Consider the following 17,617-nt stretch of genomic DNA (forward strand, 5'->3'; position numbering starts at 1 on the left):
AAGAACATGAAAGAGAAAAGAGCAAAGGACAGTAAACCTAAAGAAAAAAAAAGAACTCTACACCATTACCAAAACAAAAAGAAAAGAAAAGGAAAGAATGGGAGGAGGAGGAGGAGGACGAAGAAGAAGAAGGAGAAAAAGACAAGAGAATACAAGAAGGTTAAAAGAATGGCAAAAAAGAACAAGAAATGAAGGAAAGGGAGAGAAATAAAGACAAAAGAAAGGGACAGTGAACCAAAAAAAAGAGTTACCCCTTTTCCAAAACAAGACAAAAATAAAACAAGAAAAGAAAAAAAGAAAAACACAAACACCAAATGCAAAATAACAACAAACAGCGAGAGTAACTAACACCATGACACACGAGAGAGAAAGAGAGAGAGAGAGAGAAAAAGAGACAGAGAGCGCGAGAGAGCGAGAGAGAGACATCGCCAACACAAAGAGTTCCACTATACACACATTTACTGGCCAGGTAGACTCATTAATTGCGGGCAGGTATAACGTCAAGGTGTGTAGGAGAGGGAGGAGGGGAAGGGAAGGGTCTGGGAGGAGGGGGGCGCCTACCTTACCTCCGAAGAAAAACGGGCTAGCCTGCGACGTGTCTCAGGGGAGGGTTGCCAGCTGGCGTGAAGCGGGGAGCCGTCTAGCGCAGGCGGCTCCCCGAAGACTCACTCCTCCAGGTAAATGCCGAGAAAAGGAGGTAAATTTTAAGTGCGGCGTCCCTCCCCAGCCCGAGGATAAGTTAAATTAATGCCATTCTCCGGACGCGCTGATGCTAGATTTGAAACATGGGGACAAAATCGCGCGGTGTGTCCGTCCGCCAGTCCGTCCTTCCGTCCGCCCGTCCGTCCGTCGCCCGCCTCACTGTCGCTGTGTCTTCTTCTTCTTTCCCTTCTTCGCTTTCTTCTTCTTCTTTTTCTTCTTTTTCTTCATCTTCAACTTCTTTTTCTTCTTCGCGCCACCTAACACATGAATCGCGCGTTTGTCAGGCTACGTCAGTCGCTCGAATCGCTATTGCCGTTTTCATCTTCTTTTTCTTCGGTTTCTTCTTCTTCGCCTCGTCGTGTGCTGCAGAAAAGGGTGTGGCGGGAAGTCCTCGTGCCACCTAATACATGAGTCATCGCTGTAGCTAGATTTGGAACATGAGACGAAATCGCGCGTTCTGTAGGCTGCGTCTGTCGCCCGCCTCCCTGTCTTTTTCCCCTTCTTCTTCTTCTCGTCGTGCTGAAAAAAAGGGTAAGGCGGGAAGTTTGCGTGCCACCTAATACATAAATCAGGCTCAGGGGCTTCATCTGGGCGTGGAGCGGCGGGCGGCGGGCGGCGGGGCGGGGGCGAGGCGACACCGGCAGCCGCGATGTGTTTAGTTGGCGCGACCTCGGCGGCGTGATCCCGGTCGGCGCGGCGGAAATTGGCTCCCCGGGCTGAGTTCTGGCTCGCAAGTCCCCGGGATTCCGAAAGGGGCGACTGTCAGGCGGTAAACCTCGTCTCAACTTCTCTACGACGTCGCAAAACAGAGGAGACGCGGGAAAAAATGGGCGTATTTCCAAAAGTGATCTTGATGGGATAAGTTACTGCCCGGGAGTAAAGACTTCTGCCGGGAATTCCCCCTCCGCGGCCGCCCTCCTCGCAGGGAAAAAGTTCACTCTACATTTCGTCTCTCCGTCTTTTAGAAACGCAGCTGGAGGGAGGGAGGGAGGGAAAGAGGAAGGGAGAGGGAAGGAGGAAGAGGGGCTGCAGGACGCGGACCCACTCCCGTGAATTATGAAGTAAGAATATACTCGCTGAAGATCCCACGTCCACCTCCAGGAAGTCCTAAATAACAGACGGTAATACAATTTTCAAGAGGCAATTTTCCCGGGGTATCTTATGGCGGCGCGCGCGGGCCTCCCCTGGCGGCCGCAAGACGTATCGCGCGCCTGGCCCAGCACGACGGCGAGTGATGGCCGCCAACACCGCCAATGACAAACACAACAAGTTTACGCGGGGAAAAAATTGGCGCCAAATTGTATGAAAGATGGCGGGAGGACTCGAGAGGCTATAAAGAGAGATAAAGGGTAATATTTCCCGCGGCAGATGGAGTTAGGGGGCCCCGGGCGGGAGGCGGCGGGCCCTGGGGACGGCGGGATCAGCTCGCGGCATGATCACGTTATGGAGGAGGCGCCGCTCATGCCCACACAGACTTTTTCACAATTATTTTTACATTTACGTTACGCCCTGAGTTATCCCAGGAGCCCGGACCACCAGCCCCCGCACCCCCGCACCCCCAGCCACGCATACAGCCCACCACCACCACGCGGGGCAGATATATAGCAGGAAAACAAAAGACTAACGGAGTGGTGGCGGCGGCGGCGGAGTGGGGCGGACGGGCGGGCGGAGAAGGAGGGAGCAGGGAGGAGGGAAGGAGGGCGAATAGTGGTAATATCCCCGTCCTAATCCACTCGTGATGGGGCCGGGGGATCTAGCGGCCATTTCCACGTTATTATTATCAATGACCGGGAGGAAGACGGCGCACTAAGTTTATTTAGATTATTATCGCAGTGAGCCGAGGTTATTAAGTCTCGCGCGGGGGAGGGAAAGCGGACCTGACGCGCGGGAGCCTTCCGGACCAGTTACGACCCGGGCTGGCTTATTACGAGGCAGCGGACGGCGAGGCAGGGGCGGCGAGGGACGATACAGGGGCGGCGAGGCAGAGGGTGGAAAGGGACAAGGCAGGGGCGGCGAGGCAGGGGCGGCAAGGGACGATACAGGGGCGGCGAGGCAGAGGGTGGAAAGGGACAAGGCAGGGGCGGCGAGGCAGGGGCAGCGAGGCAGGGGCGGCAAGGGACGATACAGGGGCGGCGAGGCAGAGGGTGGAAAGGGACGAGGCAGGGGCGGCGAGGCAGGGGGGGCAAGGCAACCATGTTCAAAGCAGGGGAACGACGAGGGAAAAGGAGAATGGGGGAAGAACGTGGTAGGGGAAGGTGAGGCAGGGAAGGCGAGGTAGGGAAGGCAAGGGAGGAGGCAGGGGAAGGCGAGGCAAGGGCGGCGAGGGAGGGGCGGCGGCAGGGACGTAGGATGATGGAAAGAAAGGAAAGACAAGTTGAGTTTAATAGAAAATAATAGGAAATAATAACAGAGCAGAAAATGAAGGAGAAATGGAGAGGGACGAGGCAGGGACGGCGGGGCAGGGGCGGCAAGGGGACAAGGGAAGGAGCGAGGAGGTAGGAGGGACGGCAGGGACACGTAGGAGGTAGGAAAGAAGGGGAAGACAAGCTGAGTATATTAGAAAAGGGTGACAATGAACAGGAAATGGAGAGGGACAAGGCAGGGGACGGCGAGGCAAGGGCGGCGGCAGGGACACACGAGAGGAAAAGAAGGGAAAGAAGAAAAGCTGAAGTTAATGGAAAAAGGCGAGAATGATGACAAAATAAGGGGAGACTTGAGTGAAGGGAGGAGTGATGATGGGGGCAGGAGAGGCGGTAGGGATACATAGCAGGGAGGAAACAAAGGAAAGACGAGCTGGAAAAGGGTGAGAAAGAAGGCAGATAGGAGACTTGAGTGAAGGGCAGCTGGTGTGACGAAAGGAATGAGAGTAAAGGAAGATAGGGAAGATAGGACCTTGAATGCATCTTGGGCCCTCCACACACACACACACACACACACACACACAAGCACACACATACTATCCCATCTTCCCCAAACAAATACTCACACACACACAATCACTCACACATATACCCTCACACAAATTCATATCCTTCCTCCACACACATACTTCCACCCCCACCACACACACACACTCCCCACCAACACACACATACTCCCCCCAACACACACATATTCCCCTCCCCCCCCATCACACAGGCTCACCCTTTCTCCCTTCCAGACACCAGCTACAGTTACCACCCAGACCTCCATGATGAAACCTTCGTCAGGAGGAAGCAGAGGCGTAACAGGACCACTTTCACCCTTCAGCAGGTAACTCATTAACGCTACCTGGCTCCCGTGTTTACCTGGTCTTAATTAGTGGGGTGGATTTAGCTTATTGGTTTTGGTAATGTGTCTCTTGTTGGTGTTACTGGTACTTCTACGGATGCTAATACTAATACTACCATTACTACTAATACAACTAACTCAACGTCACCTCTCTTCTACTACTACAACTACTACTACTACTACTACTACTTCTACCACCACCACTAACTAACCTAACCTAGCCCCAACCTTACCTAACCTAACCTAACCTCACCTCACCTCACCTCACCTAACCTAACCTAACTGACTTACCCTCTCTCTCGCTAATTCAACCTCACCTCCCTACTTCTCCTTCTCCTCCTCCTCCTACTACTACTACCACTAACTTAACCTAACCTAACCTAACCTAGCCTAACCTAACCTAACCTCACCTCTCTCTCCCTGTCTCCGCGGCCGCCCAATCAGCTGGAGGAGCTCGAAAACGCCTTCACGCAGACGCACTACCCCGACGTCTTCACCCGCGAGGAGCTGGCCATGAAGATCAACCTGACGGAGGCGCGAGTGCAGGTAAGGCAGGTGTGAGGGAACAGGTGACTAGGGAAGAAAAGGAGAATGAAGAGTGAGAGGGAGTGAAAAAGGGAGATAAGGAGACAGAGAAAGAGAACTGAGTAGAAGGAGTAGGAAGGAGTAAATGGAAGAGACGAGGGGGAAAGGATGAGGATGGTAAGAAGGAGAAGGAGGTTGGAGTGAGGGAGATAGAGAGACAGAGGAAGATAGTCGAGGAGAAGGAGAAAAGAGAAGGTGGAAAAGACGGGAATGATGACAATGAGAAGGACAGGAGGACAGGGGAAGGAGGAGAAGGAAGGGGAAGGCAGAAAGGAGAGGGGGGAAGGATAGCTATACAAATCTATGTCAAACGGGGAAGTGAGTGAGGTAAATAGATAGATAGATAATGAAAGAGAGAATCCAAGAGGGGAAAAAGAGGTGGAAGGAAGGGACGAGAACGGTGAGGAGAAGAAAGACGAAGGAGAAGGGAGGGAGAGAGATAGGCAGAGAAAGAAAGTCAAAGAGAAGTAGGAAGGAGAAGGAGGAAGAAGATGGAAGGGGGAAGACATCGATGGTATGAAGGACAGAGAAGGTGGGCGGTGGGAGGGAAGGAAGGCGGAGAAGGAAGACGAAGGAGAAGGGAGGGAGAGAAATAGACAGAGAAAGAAAGCCGAGAAGTAGGAAGGAGAAGGAGGAAGAAGATGGAAGGGGGAAGACATCGATGGTACGAAGGACAGAGAAGGTGGGCGGAGGGAGGGAAGGAAGGAGGGTAAGGCGGGGAGAAAGTTGGGGTCCTTAGTTATACGGAGCTGCGTCAAAATGTGGTGTTTTGCCGCGCACATCAAAGGTTCACTAGACGGCAGCCCCTCCTCCTCCCCCTCCCTCGCCGCCACACACCCTCATCTCATTAGCGCAGACCCCAAATGGCTCCTTCCTCATTCTCACTTCATTTCTTCCGAGGTAATATCAAAATTGCCTCCAGAAATGAAATTCACAATTAGATATATTATCATCTTTATGCAAACGGGGAAAAATTGGCCCGGGTTCTAAGGAGGGACGCCGCGGGAGGGACTTTGATCCTTCGTGTCTGGCGTGATGAGGGTCAGTTTGTCGAGGGTTAGGACGGCACTTATTCCCTTCTTGCCTTCACTTGAACTCATTAAGGGCGCGCCGGAGAAGTTCAGGGGAATTGAAACACTGGAAATCAGGGGGAAAACACCTCTATCCCGACTTTCCCCTTTTCCTGGCGCTGAAAACACTGGGGTCTTTTCCTGGGAGCAATTAGAGACCACGCACGTGTTTTTTTTCAGTCTATCAGGAAAAGAAAACATGAAAAACACCTATATTCTGACTTTCCCCTTTTTCTGGCGCTGAAAACATTGGGGTCTTTTCCAGGGAGCAATTAGAGACCACGCACGTGTTTTTTTTCAGTTTAACAGGAAAAGAAACATGAAAAACACCTATATTCTGACTTTCCCCTTTTCCTGGCGCTGAAAACACTGGGGTCTTTTTCCAGGGAGCAATTAGAGACCACGCACGTGTTTTTTTTTTTAGTCAATCAGGAAAAGAAAACGCGAAAAACACCGCTTTTCTTATATTCCCATTTTCCTGGCGCGCTGAAAACACTGGGGTCTTTTTCCAGGGAGCAATTAGAGACCATTCACTTGTTTTCTTTCCAAATCTAACAGGCAAAAAACACTGAAAACACCATTATGTCTTACTTTCCTCTTTTCCTTTGCTCTAAAAACTTTGTGACGGTCTTTTTCCTGGAAGATATTAGAAGAAAAACGCGCTCTGTTGATTTTTTTTTTTCATTTCTAACGGGAAAAAACACAAGTGGGGTCAAAGAGGGAAATCGTTTCCTACATTCCTTCCTCCTTTTTCTTCTTTCTTGGTCTTTTTTCCTTTCTTATTTCCTTACTTACTTCGCTGTCTCCCTTTACTCTTCTTCTTCCTTCCTTCCTTCCTTCCTTTCTCCTTCCTTCCTTCCTTCCTTCCTTTCTTCCTTCCTTCCTTATTGATATGAAAAGGACCGACAATTTTTTCAATCATTTTCTTCTTCCTTCCTTTCTTCCTTCTTTCCTTCCTTCCTTCCTTCCTTCCTTCTTTCCTTCCTTCCTTCCTTCCTACCTGATAAAAAGAAACGACCCAGACAATATTTTTCTCCCTGTCTTCCTCCCATTCTTCCTAATATGAAAATAAGAGGGTTGATTTTATAATACTGGGAGTTGAGACCACTTCGATTCTCCTCGCTAAGGGGGAGGAGAGGAGGGGACTAATAACCGTCATCACAACCTGACAACTCAATTTATTATATTCTTTTCACGGATGATAATTCAGGAAAGATAATGTATAAGAAGGGAGTCTTGTGTTGCTCTCTCTGTCTCTTTCTTTATCTCTCTCTCTCTCTCTCTCTCTCTCTCTCTCTCTCTCTCTCTCTCTCTCTCTCTCTCTCTCTCTCACTGTTTCTCTTCGATTCTCTTCTCTTCTCAACTTTTCTCTCTCTGTATTAGTCTGTCTATCTATGTATCTATCTCTCTGTCTCTTTCTTTATCTCTCTCTCCGTTTCTCTTCGCTTCTCTTCTCTTCTCTTCTCTTCTCATCTCATCTCTTCTCTCTCTGTCTGTATCAGTCTATCTATCTATCTATCTATCTATCTATCTATCTCTCATTAATATAGGTAAAGGGAGCGTTAGAGGCATACGCTATAGCATTGACCCTTAACCATGTGGTGGGATATAAGTATAAACATCTTTACTTATTTTTTTTACCGAAACGAAATCTCAAAGGTACAAAGCAATGATACAGAAGCTCACTAAGTCTCTCGTATTGGCAGCACTACACCAGGCAACAGCATTTTCTTGTTTAGTGGGTATAGATGGCGTCATTATGAAGCATAGACTATATTATCCAAAGGTAGTATATCACCCACGGCATCAATTCTCCGTTTCCAGTTCCCTTTACTCTCTGGATTACCTTCATCTCACTGTCCCCTTCTTTTCCCCTCCTCACCCCGGCCCATGGATCGCCCCGTGCTCGCCCTGGGCCGCGGCAGCCTCCTCCTCCCCTCGCCGCGGTGTCTCGACTGTCGTGGCTCCGCGGGGGAATGTGATTATAACAGGAAGACGGTACCCTCGCCCGTTCGCTAATAGAAAAATTAATGGATTTTGTTACAGTCCCGTCTTATGGGGATGAACGTATCAAAACGGCCTCATCTCATGTCGCGGAGGGAGGGAAGGAGGGAGGGAGGGAGGGAGATGGGAGGGGAGAGGAAAAGGAAGAAAGGAAGGAGGGAGGAAAGGAAGGAAGGAAGATAAGGAGGGATTGTAGGAGGGAGAGAATGAAGGACGTAGAGAAGGAGAGGGAGAGAAGGAGGAGAGAGAAAAGAGGGAGGAAAAAGAAGAAGGGAAAAAAGGAAGGAGGAAGGAAGGGAAGGAAGGAGGGAGAGAGTGAGGAAGGGGAAGGGAGGGAAGATGGGAGCGGGAAGGAAGGAAGGAAGGAAGAAAGGAAGGAAGGAAAGAAGGATGAAAGGAAGGAAGGAATAAAGGAGGAAATAAAGGAGAGAAGGAATTTAAGGAACGAGAGAATTTATGCTTTTTTTCTTTTTCTTTTTCTTTGTGCACGAAAAAAATCCAAAACAAAATATAAAGAATTAAAATAAACGAATAAATTAATAAAACATTGGCAAGTATAGGGGACCGCTTGACTATCTATCGGCTCCATTGTTTACTGAAGGCGACTTAACTCTATATACAGAAGGATCAACAACATCAATGCTATCCAATATAGAGAAACAGCTTTAACACTCCCCTTCCCATCCACCTTCCCCTTCCTTCTCCTCCCCTTCCCATCCTCCCCTTCCCACTCTCCCCCCTCCCCGTTGTATTAGGCCAACCCGCAGGACATTCCCGGATATAATAACGCTTAATGAACTTTGAACCGGATATAATAACCTTAAATGAGCTTTTCAGATAATTAAGTAGTAGGGTGATGCTTTACTTTTTTTGCGATGAGGTAATGTTGATACAAAAAATGAATTATCGTCCAAAAAGTTACACGTGTGGGGAAGAGTTGGAGATTTTTATTCTCATTAAAAGGTAAATACAGAAAGAAATAAGCAAAATAATTAAACTAAGGGAGAATATCGGTGTAAATATTCGAATTCCAATGCAAGAAAAGGAAAGGGGTCGGAGAGGCTGTCGAAAAATTATACATGGAAAACTTAAAAGGGAAAAAAACAGCCATAGAATTAAATAAACTGGTCGAATCTCCCACTGAAATAAGCTACACCGCAAATAAGCTGGACTGGTCGAATCTACCACTGAAATAATGTACACAGAATCTATATGTATATGAGAGAGAGAGAGAGAGAAAGAGAGAGAGAGAGGCGGTCAGTCCACTAGGCTCTGTAAACTTGAGTCCGGAAAATTCGTTGTTTAGGAGAGGAGGACGGAGTGACATGGAGTGACGGAGGGAAGGAGTAACCCAAATTGATTTACAAACCCTCCTCCTCCTCCTCTTCCTCCTCCTCCTCCTCCTCCTCCTCCTCTTCTCTCTCTGTCTCTGTCTCTGTCTACTTATCTCTCACTCGCGCTCTCTCAACTTTATTTTCTTGTCGGGAATCGTAAAATGGATTAAAGGTGCATTATAATAATTGGTTGTCTTATTTCCAGCGGTAATTGACATATCGAATTCGGGTCTAATTAGCAGGGAGGAAAAGTGGTGTGGAGGGAGGGAGGAGAGAGGGGGGAGGGGGGGATGGTGACTTATTTTCCAGACCGGTCGTGCGTCAGGTAATTATTTTCCAAGTCGACGTTAGGTTCTTTTCGTGTTTTCTTTTCCCCGCGTCCGAGAAAAATGGGAATTATAATGATATTTTTTTTCCACGTCCCGTTTTCTTTGTTTGTGAGGGAGGGGGGACTTGGGAGACGGGGGTGGTCGTGTGCGTGTGTGTGTGTGTGTGTGTGTGTGTGTGTGTGTGTGTGTGTGTGTGTGTGTTTTGTCATTGATTTTATTTGTTACTAAACTTTTCTTTCATCTGCTAATTGATTCCTTTTTTTTTCTTTGTCACACACACACACACACACACACACACACACACACACACACACACACACACACACACACACACACACACACACACACGCACGCACGCTAATTACATCTCTTCTGTTCTTCTATTTTCTCTTATCTTCTTATTAATTTCCATTCTTTTTTCATCATCAAATTAACTCGTAACTTTTTATATCTCATTTCACAAAGTTATTTCCTCCGATCTTGTTTTTACCCTGAGTGCAATATCTCCTTGTCCTCTTCTGTCTCTTTTTTCCTCTCTCTCTTTTCCTCTCTTTCATTTGTTTTCCTCTTTTTTTCCATCTCTCTACTTTCATAATTTGACCCTCGTGTCGTATTTTTATCGCCTTCCCTTCCCTCTTCCCTCTTTCGTCCATATTACAGACCCTTCTCTCTCTCTCTCTCTCTCTCTCTCTCTCTCTCTCTCTCTCTCTCTCTCTCTCTCTCTCCTCATTCACTCTTATCTTTTCTCCTCTTCTTCCTTCTTCCCTCCTCCTCTCACCTTCCCTCTATTATTTCGCTCTTTTATCTTTCTTTCCGTCTTCACCCTTCTTCTTTTTCTACTGTTTTTTGCCTCTTTTCCTTCTCAGTTTTCCTTCCTCATTTCATTATCTTTCATGTTTCCTTCTTCCTTCCCTTCCCTTTCACTATTCCTTCCTTCCTTTCTCCTATTCTTCCCTTCATCCACCTTTTTTTTCTCCATTCCTTTCCTTCCAGTTTTCTTTCCTCCCGTTTTTCCTTCCTTCCAATCTCCTTTTCCTTCTTCCCTTCCTTCCTTCCCTCTATTCACTTTTCCTTCCTCCTTTTCTTCCCTCCCGCCTTCTCTCCATTCCCTCCCTTTTATTATCCCTGTCACCTTCCCTCTTTCCCTTCCTCCCTTCCTCCCTTTCCTTCACATTCACCTTTCCCTCCCTCCTTTCCTCCACTCACACCTGTTCTTCTCTCTCCAGGTGTGGTTTCAGAACAGACGCGCCAAGTGGAGGAAGAGCGAGAGACTGAAGGAGGACCAGAGGAAGAGGGAGGCTGTGGAGGGTGACACCAACTCACAGGCCAAGGTTTGTGTGATGGAGATGGAGGTGGATGCTGTGTTTGTGAAGGAGGTTGTGGTGGGGTCTGTGTTGATGGTGATGGTTGGGGTGATGGTGATGGAGGTTATAGTGATGGTGGTGATGGTTGTGGTGGTGGTGGTGGTAATGGTGGTGGAGGTTATGGTGGAGTCTGTGGTGGTTGTGGTGGTGAATTGGCTAAGTTGGTACTGTGGCCAAGGTTACATGTTCCGTTATAAGATCAAAAACACAGGTAACACAGCACAGGTAAGCACAGGTAGAGCACACGACAAGTATTGGAGATGAAGGTAATGAAATGAAGGTACGGTACTGGTAGATGGCGCCACTATAAAACACTTGCCTGCGCCACAACGGGCTGAGAACGACCGCTTTGCCCCACTTAGGAAGGCTACGGCGCCATTGGGAAATCACACACACACAAAAAAAAAAAGATATTCCATGTGTTTGGTGTTAATTCGGCATAGATAACGAGACGAAACAAACTTGAGGATAGCAAAGTGAAGGTGAAAGAATAATTAGAGACTAAAAATCGCATAGGAATATAAAGAACAAATTGAAATAACGAAATAAAGCGATAATGAGGATATGAACGTAACGGTGAATTAGATATACAGGTAAGGCAAGGCAGGTAAGGGGCAGGTGAGGTTACCCACTAATACGACCCCCTATTTCTTCCCCCTCAGAGCGAGAACGCCCAGGACGATGACACCGCCCCTGGAACCACCCTCGAAGTCTCCTCACCACACTCACCACACTCCACACCTTCATCCCGCCCACAGACACCAATATCCACACCCACCCACACCGACTACCCCGCCCACTCCCCACTCCCCCACACTTCCCCAGCCCCGGCCGCCTCCCCACCCCTGGAACCTGACCAGTCCGCATCGCCCTTGAGTTACGACCACACCCCCTACGAGGAGAGGTCAGAGGGGCGCGACCTGAAGGAGGAACCGGAGGCGAAGGAAGAGGAGGGTGTCCGAGAGAGGTCATCCGCTACGCCGCCCAAGCCTGCCTCGCCGAAGAGTGAAGAGTGAGTGTGTGCGAGTGTGAGTGTGGGGGGAGGATGTGTGTAAGTGTATGGGGGAGAGGAGGGAAGGTATGTGTGTTTGTGTGTGGGGGGGGCGATGAGTAAGTGTGTGTTTGTGTGTTTGTGAGTGTAAGTGAAAGAAAACGGTGAATGGAAAGAGTAATGAAAAGAGAATGATGAACTATGTAGTGGGAAAGGGAAAGAAAGTAAAGGAAATATTCAGGAAGAAAAAAGAAAGAAGAGGAAGAATAGAGAGAGAGGCAATAACACACAAAAAGGGAGGTAAAGAAAATGGGCAAAGGGAGAATACCAGAAAAAAGGTAGAGAGGGAGATAGAGAAGGAGAGACAGGAAGAGGGGAGTCAGGGAAGGAAGATAACGGGAGAAAGGGAGGGAGAGAGAGAAATGGAGAGAGAGAGAGAGAGAGAGAGTGTGGGAGAGGTAGAGGAGGGGAGAGAAGGCCTAAATTAACGCGTGATGAGAATATGAAAGAAAAAAGACTAAAAAAATAAAAGAACTTAGAATGTTAATTATTTTTAGGTTTAGGCGAATCAGCGTTGTTTACGGGAATGGCGGTGATGACGATGATAATGATGATGATGATGCCGATGATGGGAACGAGAATAATTATGGAAATGATGACAATAAAGAGTTATTATAATGAGTATATTGTGCATTGTTTGTATGATAATTATGTTGAATACGAAAGAGGCGGGGATGACGAGGAGGAGGAGGAGGAGGAGGAGGGAGATGGGGAAATAGGACATCTCCGTTACTGTAATAATGAAATATAGAGCGATGATGATGATAATAATAATAATAATAATAATAATAATAATAATAATAATAATAATAATAATAATAATAATAATAATAATAATAATAATAATAATAATAATAATAGAAAACACATATTATTATTATTATTATTATTATTATTAGTAGTAGTAGTAGTAGTAGTAGTAGTAGTAGTAGTAGTAGTAGTAGTAGTAGTAGTAGTATCATTATTATTATTACTATTGCTTTTATCATTATACATTCTAGCAGGAAAATCTAAGAAAATCAACGTAACAAATATTAAAAGCTTTCCTCTGAGCCCTAACTAAGCCATCCACCACGGCCGCAGCACAACAAACGTCCTCACAGTATTTTTTGTGATGATAAAAAGTAATGCAAATGAATAGAGAAGCGCGTGAACTTGAGGAACGCGCCGAGCCTCCCTCAGTGTTAATACCCGATCGGTTACGAGATAAATATTTCAGTATAACAATTTGGCGCGGTGTCGGAGCGCGCCGCACGCCGCGCCATAAGCATGCTAAACAGAGAAAAGTTACAAAATAGTGAACTGTATTCGAGTTTTCATCCCGAGCTGAATAATGTGCTAATTATCGCATTAACTGCAATGCTAAATGTGATGGTAATTTGTTTTTAAAAGCTGTCCGAATGTGTCTAGCAACGCCGCGCTAACGATATGATAAATATAGATAACGCTAACTTGTTTTAAAATGCTGTGATAATGCGGTCATGAATACCGTGTTAAAAGATATAATATTCTCGTATACATGACGCCAACTGGTTTTAAAAGCGGTGTTAGTGTGGCTAAAAGTGCCACATTAAATGTTATGTTGAATTTTATGTTAAGCGGCGTGCTGGTGCTGGGCTGGCGGCGGTGGGAGTGTCAGGCGGCATCGCGGGCGGCGGCTGGCTGGCTGACTCACAGGCCCTGCTCGCCGCCATCGCCGCCGCTGCCACCGCCGCCGCTGACACTCGCCGCCGCCACCGCTTCCCCGCCGCCGCTCAGTACTGGCCGCCGCCCTCACCACCTCATCGCCACCACGTGCATCATGTCACTATAAGACGCGATAGGCCGTGAAGTAATCAATAGACGTAAATGAAACCCGGGAGTAACACCCGTAGACTTTTGCCCGAGTGACCTTTTTTGCACTAACTAATTTTTCGCATAATTAATCAGCGCGAGGTTGCCTATTGTCTAATTGCTAAAAGGTGAGAAGGATGGGGTGTTTTGGATGTGTGTGTATGCATGTGTAGCTGTGTACGTGAGTGTGTGAATGTGTATGTGTGTATGTGTGTGTGTTGTTTATAGTGGCGGGTGAGGGAGCGGAATCAGCCTGCGGGCGTGGGCGGCACCTCACACTGCAACCCACCCTCGCCGCGCTCTCCCCCGCCCTCACGACGCCTCTCCCTCCCTTCACGCAGACGCCGGACGGAAGGGGCGGCCTCTCCCTCGAGCTCCGCCCCCCTCGGTGACGTCACCCCCACGTCACACATCTCCCCGCCAATCATCCGGCCGCCTGTTTCCCTCGCCAGCGGGGTGGGCGGCGCCATGGGCGGCGCCAGCTTCTCGCCGCATCTCTTCCCGTCGCTCATAGACAGGTGAGGCAGTCCTCCCGCCCGGGGCCACGTGACCCGCTCGCTGCCGCCGCTAATTATCGGTTCACATCCACACCCGAGAATTAAGAGTTAATATTTTATAACTCAATATTCCATGAGATCATAGAGGAAGCCAGGAGACTGAGGGAATCCGCCCCTGAGCCATGGGACCGCCCTGTCCTGCCCTTCCTACCCATCGATGCTTTCCTCCCCTTCTATTCTCCTTCCAATGATATCAACCTCCCCTTTCTCTCCCCTTTCATCCTCCTTCGGAAACCTATCTCGACCCAGCCTCCCTTCTTGCCCAGACTTTGCCTTCCTCCCTTTCTACTCTGATTCCTCTAACACTTACCACCCCTTTCTCTCCCCTCAAACCCCTTCAGAACCCCATCTCGCCCCAGCCCCACCAGTACCCAGGGACACGAAACCCCACCCTATCCTTCCCTTACCCCCCATCCTACCCATCAATGCCTTCCTCCTCTTCTGCCTTCATTCCTCAGACAGTAACCAACCCTCTCTCCCCATCCTAAATCTCCTTCATCTTCAACTCACTTAGAACTCAAACCTTTCTGATCACATCCTTCCCCTCTCCCGTCTTCCTCCTCCTTCCCCTCTTCCTCCTCTCTCTCCTCTCTTTCTCATTCCTCAACCTTACATTTCTCTCCTCCTCAACCTCCTTCCCCTTACCCTCCTCGTTCCGTCCTTGATCATAACCCCCTCTCTCCATCTTCCTCCTCCCCTTCTCCCCCCCTTCCTCTACCCCTCTCCCCGGGCCAGGAGGGAGGCGTAATTAAGTCAATTAAACTCTTAGCTTGTCAGGTAATTAACACGACTTGAGACTCCTCGGTTAGTTATGCTCTTTACGGGGCGCAGCTTAATGCTCTGCTGAGGTCCCGGCTGACTCACGCTCGCTCAGGGGCTGCGTCTTAGACCTTCACTTGTCTTAGCTTCGGTGGTCTCTATGTCTGTCTATTTCTATCTATCTATATGTCTGTTTATCTATCTATCTGTCTTACACACACACACACACACGTCTTCAGCTTCGGTTCTCTCTCTCCTCATTCTCTCTTCCTGTTAACTTATCTAAATTTATCTATCTATCCATCTATCTATTTATCTATCTATCTATCTCTCACACACATGGTCTTTTTTTCGCTGTATCCTGCTTTCACCTATAACATAATGAGTTCTTATATCTAGTTGTGCGTGCTGGGAAGAGAATTACTATATACCATCATCTGTGTAGTATCTTATATATAGCATCCTCAAAAAGCTAACGAAAGGGAGATGAACACCGTCGCGAATGCTCCCAACCTTACTATCTATATACAATCATTTTTCTGTGCATGTAGAAAAAATGAAAATAAATTAAATGAAAACTGGTCAACATGCAAAAAAAAAAGGGTAAAAGAAAAAGAAAAAAAGAAAATAACCAAAATTTACAAAAGGCGGAGTATGAGGGGAAACGGGAAGAAAGAGGATCAGAACAAGAAGACGAGGAGGAGGAGGAGGAGGAGGAGGAGGAGGAGGCAGCAAGGTGTCTTCGGGAGCAGCTTAGCGGAGACCTTCCCATTAGCCGGCAGCATCTCAGAGCCGCCCCTAATTACCCCTTTGCCGATGGCTTTTTAGAACATTAAACGCCTCTCCCCTCGCGTTACACGGCCCGCGGCACAAAGCTCCTCCCCCCCCTCCTCCCCTCTCTTATTAGTCCTCCTCCTCCTCCTCCTCCTACCTCCTTGCTAGTTCTCCTCCTCCTCCTCCTTCTCCTACCTCCTACTCTTGCTTGGTGGTGATAGTTCTCCTTCTCCTTCTCTTCGTTCTCCTCCTTCCTCCACTCTTCCTACACACTCTTCCTTTTCGCTCTTCTCCTTCTCCTTCTCCTCCTCCTCCTCCTCCTCCTCCTTTTCCTGGTGCTGATAGTTCTTCTTCTCTTTCTCTTTCTTCTCCTCCTTCCTCCACTCCTCCGACATATTCTTCCTTTTCCTTCTCCTCCTCCTCCTCCTCCTCCTCCTCGCCTATGCTTCTATTCCTCCTCCTTCTAATGCTACATACTCTTCCTTCTCGCTCTCTTTCTTTTCTTCCTTCTCCTCCTCCTTCTGCTTCTCCTCCTTCTGTTTCTACTCCTTCTTCCTCTTTCCCCCCATGCTAGTTCTCCTCCTCCTCCTCCTTCTCCTCCTGCTGGTTTTCTCCTCCTCCAAGTTTTCTTTGTTTCCTTCTCTCTTTTTTTTCTTCTTTTTAATCTACTTTCTCCTTCTGGTTTCTTCCTTTCAATGTCTTTTCATAACCAATAGATTTCTCTCCATCCCTCATTCGTTGTTTTCCTCCCTCAAACTCTTTCCTCCCCCATCCATCTATCCTCTGTACCTTTCCTCTATCTCTGCTCTTTTTCCTCCCTTAGTACCTCCCTCCCTTCCATTTCCCTTCCTCTTCCTTCAGCTTTTTCCTCTCCCCCTTGCTTCTCCTCTTTCCTCCTCCCTTTAACCCCCTTTTCTACTTATTATTCCCTCTGTCCTCTCTCCCTCTTTCTCTCTCTCTCTCCCTCTCTCTCTCTCTCTCTCTCTCTCTCTCTCTCTCTCTCTCTCTCTCTCTCTCTCTCTCTCTCTCTCTCTCTCTCTCTCTCTCTCTCTCTCTCTCTCTCTCTCTCTCTCTCTCTCTCTCTCTCTCTCTCTCTCTCTCTCTCTCTCTCTAATTATCGGACACCATTATTTATTGTATTATTTAGTATCGTGTTTTTGGAGTCTATTAATTAAATGTTTTTCTCCTATAAATACTAAGAAAAGCGATCATTTGTTTTTGTTTTCTTTTTTTGCAAGCTTTTCTTTCTTTTCTGTTTAAGTGTTTGTTTTTCTCTTCTCTGCATCTGTTTATATTTTCACATTCCCGCTCTTCATTTGTTTATCGTCCCGCACTGTTTGTCTCCCCGTCAGTCGGTTCCGGCCCTTGATAGAGCGCACGCCGGGGCTGTTCTTCCCGCCGCATCTCCCGGGACCCCTCGCCTCGCACCTCTTCCCCCATCTCAAAGGTAAGCAAGCGTCCACCTTCCTCCCGTCTGCTTTATACCTTAATAGTGACTCCTAAGTGTCTTGTTCCTCATTCTCTCCTTGTACTCGTCTGTCTCCTCTTTTTATATACACAATTTCAACTAGTACGTAGATGACATATGAGGAAGAGTGATGTATTGGGGTTGATGCAGCAACGTAATGAGGTCACAACGTTGCCAGACTATCGTACTCAGCCTCTTATATTTACCGACTTCCAACCCAAAACCCTGTCTCATGGACCCCAATAAAAAGATTCACTTATAATTATCGTTAAAATAGTTAATTCCTGATGTTTCTTGGCAACAGTTAGGCGTCAGAAACCGGTAAATACTATGCTCTGAGTACGATAATCTGGCAACTGTGAATGAGGAGGTTCTGGCCCCACCCAAACTGACTTCAAATATGTGTCGGACTATAATAAAGAATTGTGGTCCCTCATAGACAAAGGACCCCGGATAGATTTTTGTACTTGTGTCATAAACCGGTTCAGATTGCATTAAGGCTTGTGGTGGTGCTATT

General features: G+C 47.7%; 1 protein-coding gene across 1 annotated transcript in view; it reads left to right on the top strand.

Annotated features, from left to right (window-relative positions):
• LOC126997821 (dorsal root ganglia homeobox protein-like) overlaps nt 1–17,617 on the top strand; it is a 61,027-nt gene that overhangs the window by 38,814 nt on the left and 4,596 nt on the right. The window contains exons 3-8 of the mRNA XM_050859032.1: nt 3,841–3,954; nt 4,417–4,518; nt 10,521–10,625; nt 11,321–11,670; nt 13,884–14,060; nt 16,985–17,079. Of these exons, the coding sequence (XP_050714989.1) occupies nt 3,841–3,954; nt 4,417–4,518; nt 10,521–10,625; nt 11,321–11,670; nt 13,884–14,060; nt 16,985–17,079 (943 nt within the window). The remainder of the gene's footprint in view (nt 1–3,840; nt 3,955–4,416; nt 4,519–10,520; nt 10,626–11,320; nt 11,671–13,883; nt 14,061–16,984; nt 17,080–17,617) is intronic.

Source organism: Eriocheir sinensis, chromosome 13 (genome assembly GCF_024679095.1).
Source record: "Eriocheir sinensis breed Jianghai 21 chromosome 13, ASM2467909v1, whole genome shotgun sequence".
NCBI classification, from domain to species: domain Eukaryota; kingdom Metazoa; phylum Arthropoda; class Malacostraca; order Decapoda; family Varunidae; genus Eriocheir; species Eriocheir sinensis.